The following is a 15705-nucleotide window of genomic DNA, read 5'->3' on the forward strand; positions in this document are numbered from 1 at the left end:
AGCTGGGTAACTTTGCTGTGAATTTAAGGGAGATATGGCCATTTCATCCACACCTCACGACTCCCATTAAAAGTGATTGAAATGTACAGCACTCTGTACATTTCAATCACATTTGACTACCCGACCAGGGTGACTTTCTTCCCCAGGAATTAGTGTCTTAAAGCTGGCTAAGATTACTTTAAATGCATGGTGCACATGGCTCTATTACCCATGAATTAGTGTGTGAAAGCTGGGTAACTTTGCTGTGAATTTAAGGGAGATATGGCCCTTTCAAATAGGGAGATGTACAGGCCGTTATTACCCACGAATTAGTGTCTGAAAGATGGCTAAGATTACTTTAAATGCATGGTGCACATGGCTCTATTACCCAGCAATCAGTGTGTCAAAGCTGGGTAACTTTGCTGTGAATTTAAGGGAGATATGGCCATTTCATCCACACCTCACGACTCCCATTAAAAGTGATTGAAATGTACAGCACTCTGTACATTTCAATCACATTTGACTACCCGACCAGGGTGACTTTCTTCCCCAGGAATTAGTGTCTTAAAGCTGGCTAAGATTACTTTAAATGCATGGTGCACATGGCTCTATTACCCATGAATTAGTGTGTGAAAGCTGGGTAACTTTGCTGTGAATTTAAGGGAGATATGGCCCTTTCAAATAGGGAGATGTACAGGCCGTTATTACCCACGAATTAGTGTCTGAAAGATGGCTAAGATTACTTTAAATGCATGGTGCACATGGCTCTATTACCCAGCAATCAGTGTGTCAAAGCTGGGTAACTTTGCTGTGAATTTAAGGGAGATATGGCCATTTCATCCACACCTCACGACTCCCATTAAAAGTGATTGAAATGTACAGCACTCTGTACATTTCAATCACATTTGACGACCTGTGTAGAGTGGCTTTCTTACCCATTAGGTACACCGACAAAGGCACCTCTTCGGGGCCGCTCCAAGACCCCCAAAACACGGACTGAGGAGCTCCAGGATCCCTCCCATGTACCTCCAGAACCTCGAGCACCTTGGGTCCCCGGGCCCCCGAACTTAAGCACTCCCCCACGGACTAAACCAAGATGATCACACCCTCAAGAATCTCGTGCCCCTGGGAATCTTAAAGGGGGGTGTATTTTGCGGTGCTTAATCGTCCGCCCATCGGCACCCATAGTCGGCCTTCTTCACAGCAGCAGCACCCAACCTCCATGGAGGATGTTTCTCGTGCCCCTGGCTACACTTAAAGGGGGTCTACTTTGCGGTGCTTTACCGTCCGCCCATCGGCACCCATAGTCTGCCTTCTTCACAGCAGCAGCACCCAACCTCCATGGAGGATTTTTCTTGTGCCCCTGGCAACACTTAAAGGGGGTCTACTTTGCGGTGCTTTACCGTCCGCCCATCGGCACCCATAGTCGGCCTTCTTCACAGCAGCAGCACCCAACCTCCATGGAGGATGTTTCTCGTGCCCCTGGCTACACTTAAAGGGGGTCTACTTTGCGGTGCTTTACCGTCCGCCCATCGGCACCCATAGTCGGCCCTCTTCACAGCAGCAGCACCCAACCTCCATGGAGGGTATTATCGTGCCCCTGGCAACACTTAAAGGGGGTCTACTTTGCGGTGCTTTACCGTCCGCCCATCGGCACCCATAGTCGGCCTTCTTCACAGCAGCAGCACCCAACCTCCATGGTGGATGTTTCTCGTGCCCCTGGCTACACTTAAAGGGGGTCTACTTTGCGGTGCTTTACCGTCCGCCCATCGGCACCCATAGTCGGCCCTCTTCACAGCAGCAGCACCCAACCTCCATGGAGGGTATTATCGTGCCCCTGGCAATACTTAAAGGGGGTCTACTTTGCGGTGCTTTACCGTCCGCCCATCGGCACCCATAGTCGGCCCTCTTCACAGCACCACCTGCCCTGCTGGAGGTTCACACTTTAACTTTTTGTACCCTCTTCTACCTTACAAATCATCCCACACTTGAGCACTCCTCACTTGGACTAAACACCTCCATGCTACCACCAGAACCAGAATATCGTGCCCCTGGGGATCTTCAAGGAAAAAAACCCATAGTGGGCTTTAAAAACAGAACACTTAGTAATTTTAACAAACTTTATTTACAGTAATATTGACAGTAATAAATACATTCACACAGGATATAACGTATTTACAAGGGGACTGATTACAACAACACACTGCATATTTACAAGTTGATCACTGGCAACAGTGGGTGAAGTTGGGGCAGAGTATGGCACCCTCTCTTCACCCATGTCTGAGGGGCTGTGTTCGGCCAGTGACTGGTCCCTCTTCGGGACATGTCTTGGTAGGGAGTCTTGGTAGGGAGCCGGGCTGTGCTCCTCTCCAGAGCTGTCACTGTCGATGTCAATACCCGCAAAAGTGTCTTCATTTCCCGCTGCTGCTGCTGTCGATGCCGCCGCCGCTGCTTGCAGTGACTCTGTGAAGAGCAACCGAATGTCCTCAGCCTCCTTCAAAGAAGGATTATTCGCGTAAAATTTGTCCGCAGTTGCAGTGTTGTGACACATGAAATCACTCACTCTTTGGCGGTTGCCTTTGTCTTGAAATCTCTTCGCATTATCGGCGTGGACTGTGCGGAGGTCGGTGAAGTTAATGGGACCGTGGAGCCCTACATCAGCCCATGCCATCCTCAGGGAGTAGGCAAGCTTCCTGAACGGGTTCTTCCCCTCTGTGTATAGAAAGTAACGGCTCTGGGTGCAGGTCAGCGTACCCTTAATTTCCAGCCACCTCTTCATCCATCCAAATTCTTCTACGGTGAGGTACAGCTGCGCTTCCCCGAACGCGTTGGCCGTCTTGTGGTTGCTTACCTGTTATGACAGAGTTAGAGAGTGTCAATACAATGTCAATCATGCATATAACTGCCGGAATAAATGCATTGATTAATAGCACTCACATGAACCAGGTAGCCGAAGGCAGTGCCAGTTGTATCCGCCTTTCGGACCTCGGCGTTGGTCATATTGGAGTAGACCCCCGGACGGTGGCCGTAAATGCAGCTCCAATGAAGAGTCATATACCCATAGAGCAGGGTACGGGTTGCGGTAGTCGGATTGCAGGCCATCACATCCAGGAGCTGAGGGATGCGAGTGGTGGTCGAAGTCAAGCATGTCATTAGGTCGTTGTGGCTCGGCAGACCTTCCATCTTGTCACGCTTCACTTGCATCTGGTGGATAAGTACTTTTCTCTTCAGGGACTTCAGGATGGCAACTACTTCCCGTTTGATTAAAATCATGTCGGTTTGGCTGAGCCTGCTCCCCTTGCACGGTGTGTCGGCCATGTACTTGAGAAAGTGTGATATATTCTTGATGTAGAAGTCGGAGGTCGTGACCTGAAGGCTTGACTTCATCAGGCTCCGGGACCACCCGCGTATCCTCTTGAGATCCCTCAAAAAGAGCCAGTCAGACAGGCGATTGAAACCGTGTGCCATGAAACTGAGGAACGACTTCACTCTGCTTAGTTTGGAGACTGTGTTTTCCTGGAGCCTCACTGGTGGGTCGATACCTGCATAATGCTCCCGGTATCCTTGCAGATAATCCTCTGTGAAATATAAACAGTACTTTAATGACAACACAGGGTGTGTTACAGAAACTGCATGTGTCACATAGCCAACACACTTACCCATAATCCGTGGGAATGTGATGTCCCGCATTATATTTCCCCGGCCCCTGCCCCGGAACCAGGGGGAATTTATGGGAGGGGAGGTTGACGAGGCCTCGGTATGCATGGATGCAGGCTCTGAGGAGCTGGATGAATGGGTGTGAGAGCCAGTGGGGGACTTGCTGCAGGCGGGAATGGGAGACGTGCTGCAGGCGGGAATAGGAGACTTGCTGCAGGAGGGACCTTTCGACTTGGACAGCCTCGTTGGTGTCGACTCTGTTCGGGGTCGTTTCTTCAGAATGACCCGCTCTCGTTCCTCCCCATCGAACGCGGGAATGTCCCCGGCCCGCTGATCCATCCTCTGTCGCTTGTGCTTTATCCTCTGCTGCAACTTGCAGCGCAGGGATTTCACCTCAGCAGCATATATGTCCCGCTGAGCCCTCACTGCGTTTGCCTCCAGCCTCCATTCTTTGCAGTCCGGGTTGTCACATTCATTCACCGGGGACAAGGGTGGAGGTTGTGACAGTATATCGTCATCTGCCACCGTGTCAACAGCCCAAGCGGTAATCATTTCTATGGTGGGGTTTGTCATTCGGAGTTCATAAAGCTCCTTCTTGGCCACTGTCATTTTCATTTGATTTTGAACCACATGTAGTTCCTCCCGGGCCAGCTCAACATGGTCTCTGGCCAAGTGGCGATCCAGCCTTGTGCCACGGTACTCGCATCCCAGAATGGTACAGGGATGGAGCCTAATGTTGGTCTGTCCGTTGGCCAACAACAGCAGAATTTTTCTTTCATTCAAGTTACGCACACCATGGCGCCTCTGAAGGTGCTTGCTCAGGGCACGGTAGGAACTATTACAGATCGGACAATGGACCGCCATCCGACCTGTATTCTTGAGCATTTCGGTACCGGGAAATGTCACCAGAATCGTGGGTAAAAAAGAAGGAAGCGTGAAAAGACTCACGAAAGGTGCACTCAGCTTATCTTCAAATCAGGTGTTTGTTTTCATTTGCATCATGGTGCGGTGTCCCATGTAGGCACTCGTTAGGCGGGCAGAGATCCCTGTAATCTCCCCTCACGTTCCTCCAGAGTCTGGTTCTCCCAAAGGATACCCGACAGTTTCGGGTACGACAACGTGGGGATAACAGTATCCTCCGGGGAGGCATTGAACCCCTCTCACCTGCCCCCAGAGGAGGCAGGGGAGTCAGGTACCCAGAGGGCGCACGGTGGACGGCCAGGGCGAGGCCGCCACACCGCGCTGGAGTCAGGGTCCCGGTGAGGCGCAGGACGGAGCACCCGGCAGTAGCCTCCAGCAGACCCCCGCGCGGTTCCCTCGTCCCTCGGAAGAGGTGGAGAGGCGGAGGGGTGGGTCTTTTCATCTGCTGGCGGGTTGCCGGGATAACAGTATCCTCCGGGGAGGCATTGAACCCCTCTCAACTGCCCCCCGGAGGAGGCAGGTACCCAGAGGGTGGACGGCCAGGGCGAGGCCGCCACACCGCGCTGGAGTCAGGGTCCCGGTGAGGCGCAGGACGGAGCACCCGGCAGTAGCCTCCAGCAGCCCCCTACTCGGTTCCCTCGTCCCTCGGAAGAGGTGGAGAGGCGGAGGGGTGGGTCTTTTCATCTGCTGGCGGGTTGCCGGGATAACAGTATCCTCCGGAGAGGCATTGAACCCCTCTCAACTGCCCCCCGGAGGAGGCAGGTACCCAGAGGGTGGACGGCCAGGGCGAGGCCGCCACACCGCGCTGGAGTCAGGGTCCCGGTGAGGCGCAGGACGGAGCACCCGGCAGTAGCCTCCAGCAGACCCCCGCGCGGTTCCCTCGTCCCTCGGAAGAGGTGGAGAGGCGGAGGGGTGGGTCTTTTCATCTGCTGGCGGGTTGCTGGGATAACAGTATCCTCCGGGGAGGCATTGAACCCCTCTCAACTGCCCCCCGGAGGAGGCAGGGGAGTCAGGTACCCAGAGGGTGGACGGCCAGGGCGAGGCCGCCACACCGCGCTGGAGTCAGGGTCCCGGTGAGGCGCAGGACGGAGCACCCGGCAGTAGCCTCCAGCAGACCCCCGCGCGGTTCCCTCGTCCCTCGGAAGAGGTGGAGAGGCGGAGGGGTGGGTCTTTTCATCTGCTGGTGGGTTGCCGGGGAGAACGCCCTTAACGTTTTGTGAGAACCATGATTGGGGGTCATACAGGCAACCATGTTAGCCGAAAATAGTGTCTCGTTATTCCGTGAAAACTCCCCTTGAATTCCTCCAGAGACCAATTTCACAACTTAAAGTTGTGTGAGAACCATGATTGGGGGTCCTCCAGGCAACCATTTTAGCCGAAAATAGTGTCTCGTTATTCCGTGACAACTCCCATTGCATTTCTCCAGAGTCGGAAAAAATACAGCTCAACTTTTGGAAGAACCAGAGAAAAGGGTGAAAATGGATATATTGTATCCGAAAATAGTGTTCCATAAGGCGGGTAGAGTCCCCTGACAACTCCCCATACCTTTCTCCAGGGTGGGAAAAAGTTTAAGTCAACTTTTGGAAGAACCAGAGAAAAGGGTGAAAATGGGAAAAAAAGTACCCCAAAATAGTGTTCCATAAGGCGGGTAGAGTCCCCTGACAACTCCCCATACCTTTCTCCAGGGTGGGAAAAAGTTTAAGTCAACTTTTGGAAGAACCAGAGAAAAGGGTGAAAATGGATAAATTGTATCCGAAAATAGTGTTCCAAAAGGCGGGTAGAGTCCCCTGACAACTCCCCATACCTTTCTCCAGGGTGGGTAAAAGTTTAAGTCAACTTTTGGAAGAACCAGAGAAAAGGGTGAAAATGGATAAATTGTATCCGAAAATAGTGTTCCAAAAGGCGGGTAGAATCCCCTGACAACTCCCCCTACCTTTCTCCAGAGTCGGAAAAAGTCTAAGTTAACTTTTTGGAAGAACCATAAAAAAGGGGTGAAAATGGATAAAATGTATCCCAAAATAGTGCCTCTTGAGTCGGGTAGAGTCCCCTGACAACTCCCCTTGCATTCATCCAGAGACCAGTTTGAAAACTTAAAGTTTTGTGAGAACCATGATTGGGGGTCCTCCAGGCAACAATTTCATCCGATCCAAAGTGCTCATGAGGCGGATACATTCCTCCATGATTTCCCCATCATGTGAAAATAGCTCGTTTTTTTCTAAGTGCTCTCAAAAACCGGGTTTCCGATTTCGTGCAGATGGTAGCTTGGAAAAGATGAATGAATTTTTTGGACGGAGGAGGGGAGGTCTCATTTCCCCTCTCCGTTGTAAATTGCAACGGGGGAGTGCAAAAGTCTCCTATTACCCATGAAATAGTGTGTGAAAGCTGGGTGAGTTTGATGTGAATTTAAGGAAGATATGGCCATTTCATCCACACCTCACGACTCCCATTAAAAGTGATTGAAATGTACAGGAATCTGTCCATTTCAATCACATTTGATGACCCGTCCAGGGTGACTTTCTTCCCCAGGAATTAGTGTCTGAAAGCTGGCTAAGATTACTTTAAATACAGTGTGCACATGGCTTTATTACCCATGAAATAGTGTGTGAAAGCTGGGTGAGTTTGATGTGAATTTAAGGAAGATATGGCCATTTCATCCACACCTCACGACTCCCATTAAAAGTGATTGAAATGTACAGGAATCTGTCCATTTCAATCACATTTGACGACGCATGCAGGGTGACCCTGGCTACACTTAAAGGGGGTCTACTTTGCGGTGCTTTACCGTCCGCCCATCGGCACCCATAGTCGGACTTATTCACAGCAGCAGCACCCAACCTCCAGTGGAGGATTTTTCTCGTGCCCCTGGCAACACTTAAAGGGGGTCTACTTTGCGGTGCTTTACCGTCCGCCCATCGACACCCATAGTCGGACTTATTCACAGCAGCAGCACCCAACCTCCAGTGGAGGATGTTATCATGCCCCTGGCAACACTGGTAAACACTGGTAACATCTGTCTAGCCGCTGACAGGAACTTGACATCGGTAGTTGACATCGCATTTCCATTGAGCGGACACCCGTACATGTGAAGGGCAAGTCCCACGGTACCTCCGTTCATAAGGCTGACATTTGCCTTACTTCCATATAAACATCATCCCAAAACACAGGAAATTCCTGCGTTTTTCATTCCAGGGAATATCGTACCAGTTCAATCGACTGCCGTTCGGATATTCCCTGGCTCCACGCACTTTTTCAAAGTGTGTGGAGACGGCGCTGGAGCCGCTACGCAGAGGAGGGATGAGAGTGTTATTTTATCTGGACGACCTGCTGTTGCTGGCTCGCTCCAGAGAGGAAGCTGCTTTACAGACGGTACAACTCGTATCTTTACAACTCGTATCAAGCCTGGGTTTCATAATCAATTGGGAGAAGAGCTGTCCTCTTCCATCCCAGATCCTCATGTATCTGGGAATGGAATTCAACTCAGCCCGCATGAGAGCACGACTCTCACAGCGGAGAGTGGAGAATCTGACAGCTCTCCTCAGGCACGTCACACCCGGCAGGGTGGTGACAGCCCTTTCCGTGATGCAGCTGTTGGGCATGATGTCAGCTGGTCACGTGGTGATCCCCCTGGGTCTCCTTTACATGAGGAGACTTCAGAGGTGGTTCATTCGCCTGCGCATCGACCCCGTGCGTCAGAGGAGACGCATGGTGTGCGTTCCTCCATCCGTAGGGTTAGATCTGACCTACTGGAAAAATCCCCACATCCTGTCGGTGGGGGTTCCCCTCGGCAGAGTGACGTCACACACCTCGGTGTTTACAGACGCATCGCTCTCAGGGTGGGGAGGAACATGCATGTCGCAGGCAGTGGGGGGACAGTGGCCGCCACACATGTCCCTTCATATAAACGCGCTGGAATTACTCGCCGTATGGAGAGTAATTCAGCACTTTGCCCCGTTGCTGTGGAATCATCATGTGATGAACGGGAACGGGAACACTTAGAGGGGCTCGACCTCTCTCAAGATGTTGTGAGGACTATTCAGGGATCCAGAGCCGCGTCCACCAGGGCGTTGTACACAACCAAATGGACGGCGTTCCAACGATGGTGTGTAGGAAAAGGCGTGGACCCCGTGGCATGTCCCCTGCCTCTCGTGCTGTCATTTCTCCAGCTGTTGCTGGACAGGAAATTGGCCCATAGCACGATAAAAACGTATGCGGCTGCCATCTCGTCATGCCATGTAGGGTTTGGGGTCAGCACGGTGTTTAGTCACCCGCTGACAAAACGTTTCCTACGACGAGTACAGAGACTCAGACCAGTATCACGCGCTTTAGTGCCTCAATGGGATTTGGCTGTAGTGCTGTGCGCACTAGGTAAAGCCCCTTTTGAACCGCTGGATCAAGTTCCCCTGAAGTTTCTGTCAGCCAAGGTAGCACTGCTCCTGGCTCTGACGTCAGCTAAAAGGGTGAGTGATTTGTCTGCTCTCTCTGTGGCTCCGTCATGTCTCCAGATCCAAGGAGATGGCAGCTCAGCTGTGTTACCCCCAAACCCGGCGTTTATGCCGAAGGTGATCACAAGCTCGTTCAAATCGAGAGTGATAACTTTGGAGGGCTTCTTTCCTCCGCCTCACACATCAGAGGAAGAAGCCACATCTCATCTCCTCTGTCCTGTGTGCGCGCTGGCATGCTATGTTAGGCGCACGGCTGCGTTACGCAAATCCCAGCGTCTGTTTGTGCATTTTCAGAGAGCGCTCAGTAGGGCAGCCTCTGTCTGCACAGCGCCTGTCACACTGGCTGGGTGAGGCGGTGTCACAGGCGTATGTTTCCTCTGGGTTGGATCCCCCGGAGAACATTAAAGCGCACAGCACCAGGAGAATATCAACTTCTACGGCATTGTTCGGAGGAATGACAGTGGAAGACATTTGCACTGCTGCATCTTGGTCTTCACCCTGTTAGTTTATTCGTTTTTATTTGAGGGATGTCTCCCATTCCTCTCTGACACACTCAGTACTGAATAGTCTGCCAGATTGAGGAATATCGGGGATTTTCAAATTGCAGGCCTCTCTCCTGCCTGTCGGCATGTAGAAAGCGGCCGTTGCTCCCCTCTCTTGATCGTTTTTAACAAGTAAGACTTAAAAAACTCTACTTTATAAACGACAGGTAGCCCGAGTAAGCCTACCTTCGTTCCTTGACTGGGAACGTGATGCTCCATTTACGCACGGCGAAATGGCATGGGTTATTAACTGAGTAGGTGTGTTTTGTGCTTCTGGTAACGGACGGAACCAGTGGGGCGTAGACTACATCCTGCTTCGCCCTTAACCCAATAGCGATAGCCTTAGAGGGCGAAGCCTTATACGAAATAGTACTAGGGTTACGTATTGTAACCCAGCTTCGATGAGTATAGGCGCAGCCCTCTAAGGTTCGGGCCCCACTGGTGCGGCGAATAGCTGAAGAAAAGCTGTGGGAGCGGATTGTAGGGCCTACTTCCTATTTATACGGAAGTGAGCCCGGAGGTGGGGCCCACGTCGTAGGTGGGCGGGGAATAAGTCTGTCAGTGCTGCACACGTGCAGTGGGGTTTACCCAATAGCGATAGCCTTAGAGGGCTGCGCCTATACTCATAGAAGGTGGGTTACAATACGTAACCCTAGATTTCGAGTCGATTGTGATTTATAAAGGGTAACCGGCGTAGGAAGTGCTGTACACACTTTCCTCGCCCGTACGCAATGTTCGGTAAATCGGAAAATGTCGGAAAATATCTGTACCTATTTTTTTGATTTCTACTACGTAAGCAACATTCCCACGTGAATCCTACGCACAGCGTTATAAATGAGGCCCCAGATGTCCCGCTTTGTGCGGTATTGCACAGCATTTTCACGACTTGTACGTACATTGAGACGATGTCCCGCATATTTAATTTAGATTGGCTAAAACGCTTTTCTAAAATCTGATGACATGATTCAGATGCGGAGAAAGGCCGGCTCAGTTCGCTGACGGCCCGCCCTTTATTATTATATGTTTTAAACGGCATCATGTAAGTTGCGCTGACAGGCGACAGAGGTTGACAGTGAGACCATTTTCTCTCTAACTGTGTGTGACCCAACACACATCATATGGAATGCCATGTGATCTTTAATGAATATCAGAAATACGCTGTATTAAACATTCTGCTAACACTGAATGAAATTGATACTGTTTGACTTTGTATTAGTTAGCCTACTACTTACAATACATTGAAGTAATTTACTTCTAATTTACTTTTTGAGAAATCCTCTGTCAAAGTCCCCTGCTGAGAACAAAATCAAGCCACTTCTGCTAAGTTTGATGAGGGAATTATTTTTTGTTGCCATTAGTTCTTCGTGATATTGATCCTGTTGGACTCAGTACTAGTGAAACTATCCCCACAAGTAGGCTACTATGAAGTATACAGGCTACTTACTGTGTACTTTTCCAGTAATCCTCTGTCAATGTCGCCTCCCGACTACAAGAATGCATGGTTTTCTTTTAATAAGCGTTAAAAAACATTTCTTCCTGAGACTTATATTGTTGGACAGAGTATTTTAAGAGGATGGTAGACACGATATCAACAATACTTCCAGTCAGTACTCCGGCAGCAGCATTTTTACACCTTGGAACTTCTTTAGAGTCTGGCCTGGATAGCTGGTCACAAATATCCTTCAGCACACTGACACACTATGTCACTCTGGTTGCCCTCTTATGATGCTGGTGTCTTTTAATATATAACTATTTCTCAGCCGCTAATTCGTTCCTCGCAGATTCTTCAGTCTCATCAGCCTCATGCTTCCATCAGTCCCAGTCAACGCCTCCAGCACACGTCCAGTGTCTGACTCCATATCATATTGTCCTGATGCTGTAAGGGTGATGCCCCATGATCACACAATGTGTGCCAAGGACCTCATATTATGTCTGTCATTAATGTTACATCACCCATTATAACAGTTTTCTTTCCTTTTTTCTCTTCTCTTAACTGAATAGTCCTGTCTTTAAGTATAATACAATGTAAAGTCCTTTTTCTGCACCATTTTAAGGCTTCAAAACAGGCATTTCTACTGTATGTGTTTGGAGAAATGAAACAATCAATGGCCCAGAATTGTACTTTATAAACTATGAATCTTGTGGTGCTTGAAAAAATACACACTGGCTAAGCCGGCCAGGATAAATGCCGTTTTTGGAGCCCTTTTTTGCAATATTTATTAAAATGTCACTAGTTATTTAAACAAACCCCTATCTGAGGATAATACAAGCAACCATAAAACACCCTTTGAGAGCCATTGAAGCCCATGAAGAATGTATCCTTCCACAAATCTTTTCAACTGCTGTAGGCCTATTAATGAAGCTGCCACGTGTTTTCAAATGTGTGCAGAACATTACAAATATTCCTCATTTGCAGTATTTTATTTTAAAAGTGTTCAGAAAGACTGAATCAAATATGCTATATCTATAGAATATCGATATTGTTCTTAACTTCAATCAAAGTCAATTTAAATAGCGACTTTCCAAGGGGTAAAAATGCTGCTGCCGGACTACTGACTGGAAGTATTGCTGATATCATGTCTACCATCCTCTTAAAATACTCTGTCCAACAATATCAGTCTCATGAAGAAATGTTTTTTAACGCTGATTCAAAATAGCAGAGAAACATGCATTCTTGTTCTCATTGACAGAGGATTAGTCAAAAAGTACACAGTACGTACTTCATAGTAGGCTACTTGTGGGAGTAGTTTCACTACTAGCCTACTGAGTCCAACAGGATCGATCTCACGAAGAACTAATGGCAGAAACAATTATGGGTGATTCTCTGAATCGGGTGCCTTTTGGGTCTTCGCATTTTTTAAGAAAATACCTTAAAATATTGCATTTTTTATCATAACATCTGGTAGAGGACTACTTAAACCTTTGAGAAAACACATTTTCCCACCTCAGGCATACAATCCCAATAATTACTAGGAGTTTCCTTCTTACAAAAAGTTGTTTGGAGTTCAACCCCGTCACAGACAACTTGGAGTCTGTGTGAATATGATTCAAAAAGATATTCAAGTTAATTATTGTTGAACCTTAATCATCAGAAGTCCCTTGTTTAGGATCACCTATGTTAAGTACATTTTTTCTAGACCATTAGTAGACCATTTGGCTGCAAAAGGGGATCATTAGAACTTTATCCAACATCGGCCTTCAAATGTTATCAAAAATATGCATTCAACTTAGAATTTTGTTTAGGTTTCATATTTTGTCTGATTATCTTGTACACTGTAAACACAATACAACACTTCAAAGTTCATATTAAGTTCATATCACTAAAATATTAATACAAACCTATTAAATAACAGGGTTGAACTCAGCATGACGGGGTTGAATATGATAACAGGGTTGAAAGGACAACACATTTTTCTATATGGTATGGATTTATTTAGCTGAGCAATTAATGATTATGCATTCAATTAAATGGAAATTCAATTGAATTACAGCTGAACTATCAAAACATTTGATACAACATGAAGTATTTAAAAAACATCAAGCACAAATCCATCAAAAACATGAATGGAATGAATAAGTCCATATGGTCAGCATTAACCACAATTCCTAATAAAATGTATAATGGTAAAATGTAACTAATTTTGATTGCTAATTTGGCTACTAATATTCAGTACATAATGTTGAACTCTGAATATTTGTTTGTGAAGTGTTGCTTCATCCTTTAATCAGAAAGCCTGGCCCACACTTCTTTCTCAATTTCCATGTGTCGTGATGTCACAGGCTTCGGGGGTGGGATGAGCTCGAGCACGTCATCAAACACATACCACAGCACATCCTCACGAACAGGCCAAAAGAACCTGTTTGGTCCGACACGATGCATGCATTTGACTTGAACTTGTGTTTCATCCACGATTAGGATTATTCCTGGATACAAATCCTTATCGTATGTGACCACACACCATTGCCCCAGCACCTCTGTGTCTTCCCATTGGATTTGCGTTGACCTCTGTGACACTGCCACTGGCACCTTCTTGAGAAAGCTGAAATGCTGTGTATTCCAACATTCACAGCGTAACTGCTTTTGGGTAGAGCACATACAGCTGACATCACGAGATATTATCTCTCCTGGAGCGAGAGTTACCAGCTGATGGATTCGCATGGTTCCTGGCACTGCTGTTAGGTTTGATGGCATCCTCTCGAGTGCCTGTTCAACTGTTTCACTGTTGACAAAGAACAACTTAATGGATGTATTGGTCTCCAAAAGGGCATCGAAGAGCTCACGTGCATCTTTGATGTCCTGCCCATGGCTTATTAGCATGTCAGCATTCCTCTTCAAGGCTGCGCCAACACCATCTGGTGCTCCCTTACCATGGCTGGCCTCAAAGAAATTCCAAGTCCCTGCATTAAGGCCTCTTTTCATCAGCTCAGTGCTAAAAAGAAAACAATTGCCCTTCTGCTTGTACTGGGTACAAGGACCATCACTAAAAAAGTGTACCACAGAAACATCTGGGTATGTTGCCTGCACATGATCCAGTACCGGGTTTAGATGCTCCCATATAGCTGCTGGGCTTTTGTGTTTTGATGGGGATATTGTGGTGAAACAGATTGGTTCTTGGATGCCACCTACATAAAGAACCCCTGTATGCAGTGTTGCCTGCTGGTGGGATGCTCCAAAGTGCACTGCTTGGATTTCCGAACTGTACTTGCAGGTAAAGTTCTCAGAAAAATCTATGTGAATTAGGCATTCATCAGTGGCCATGCTCTTCCTTAGCTCACGGTAGTAGGCATACTGCTGCCTAATATTAAAGGAATGCTTCTTGAACTTGCTCAGGAGTGTTTGGAACTGCTCAGCAAGTTGCTCCTGGGTGCCCTCAACAATCTGTTTAACAGTTATCTTCACTGTTGGCCCCTCCTGGTCATTCATTGTTGCCTTATCTTCTGTCCCCCACTGAGTATAGGACACCCTTTCTGCACTGTCATATGTACTTGAGAGTGGAACTGTTTTGTCTCTGCAGTGTTCACACTCCCCATACATACAGTCCTTTATAGCAGTATCACAGCACACAATTTTAGTGAGTGCCTCAAGATTTGAGGTCTCAATCAACTTCAACTGACTAAGCTTTTCTGCCAGAAAGCTAAGATTCTCGTGCAGTTTGCACATGCACGTGTCACGGTCAGACAGGGACGGGTGCACAACCCAAAAGGGACGTTGGCGGCAAAATGCAGGGTATGAGATCCTCACATTGTTCTCTGCCAGAAACCTTCTGTGGAGGTTTCTTATTGTGTCTACAAGGAACCTTTTTTGCATCTTTACCTTGTTTCTTGTAAAGGTTTGTTTTCTTCCTGTAGTTATCCTGCTGACATCATCTCTTGTCAAGAAGGTCTTTACATTGTTCTCCATAGATGCATCTGCATACCTGTTCACAGGCTTTCTGGTAAATTTGCTTAGGCTACTAGTGTTCAAAAGGTTTCTGCGTTTTTTTGAAATCCCCAGTGCCTGTTCTGACCATCTCTGCAGCCTATACTTTTTGACAATCTTTCCCACAGTAACCTTAGATATGATTTGCTTATCTCTTTCATTTCTGCTCTTTTGGTATTTTCTTTTGATGTCAGCAACAAGGGCTTCATGGAGAAGTAACGTTCTTCTGACCCTGCTGTTCACAGTACAATTCTTGACCAGTTCACGGACTTTGGATCTTGGAGATTCATTATGTGTTGCTGATCGCTGGAACCTCTTTTTGTACTTTTCTTTAAGTTGTTTCTCCTTTCTCAGTGAATGTTTGAGTTGTTCTATTTCTTCGCGCAGTTTGTTTCTTGATCTACGGGATTGCTTTTTGCCCTCCAAACGTTGCCTAAAACAAAACCAAGCAATACATAATTAGCAAAACTCCAGCCCATATAAACATCTAACATGGATAAACTATAATATTTTAAACAAAATGATAAACACTTCCATTGACCACACACACACACACACACACACACACACACACACACACACACACACACACACACACACACACACACACACACACACACACACACACACACACACACACACACACACACACACACACACACACACACACACACACACACACGCACACACACACACACACACACACACACCCCTACACCTAACAACATATTTCCCTGACCTTGAG

At 47.7% G+C, this 15705-nt stretch overlaps 1 protein-coding gene across 1 annotated transcript; it reads right to left on the bottom strand.

Moving 5' to 3' along the window:
- Positions 1-2085: 2085 nt before the first annotated feature.
- LOC139435094 (uncharacterized) lies at positions 2086-3920 on the bottom strand. The gene is made up of 3 exons (XM_071205464.1): positions 3639-3920; positions 2917-3557; positions 2086-2830 (listed from the first exon to the last, which is right to left on the bottom strand). The coding sequence occupies exons 1-3, from the start codon at positions 3742-3744 to the stop codon at positions 2135-2137; spliced, it is 1443 nt and encodes a 480-aa protein (XP_071061565.1). The 5' UTR covers positions 3745-3920; the 3' UTR covers positions 2086-2134.
- Positions 3921-15705: the final 11785 nt, after the last annotated feature.

The sequence above is a fragment of the Pseudochaenichthys georgianus genome, chromosome 14, assembly GCF_902827115.2.
Source record: "Pseudochaenichthys georgianus chromosome 14, fPseGeo1.2, whole genome shotgun sequence".
Classification (NCBI taxonomy): Eukaryota; Metazoa; Chordata; class Actinopteri; order Perciformes; family Channichthyidae; genus Pseudochaenichthys; species Pseudochaenichthys georgianus.

Excerpts from the sequence above, each read along its gene's own strand:
- LOC139435094 (XM_071205464.1), bottom strand. The coding sequence starts at position 3,744 with ATGCATACCGAGGCCTCGTCAACCTCCCCTCCCATAAATTCCCCCTGG. Across the intron at positions 3,558-3,638 it reads CACATTCCCACGGATTATGG|AGGATTATCTGCAAGGATAC; the intron begins GTAAGTGTGTTG and ends TATATTTCACAG. Across the intron at positions 2,831-2,916 it reads CCTTCGGCTACCTGGTTCAT|GTAAGCAACCACAAGACGGC; the intron begins GTGAGTGCTATT and ends CTGTCATAACAG.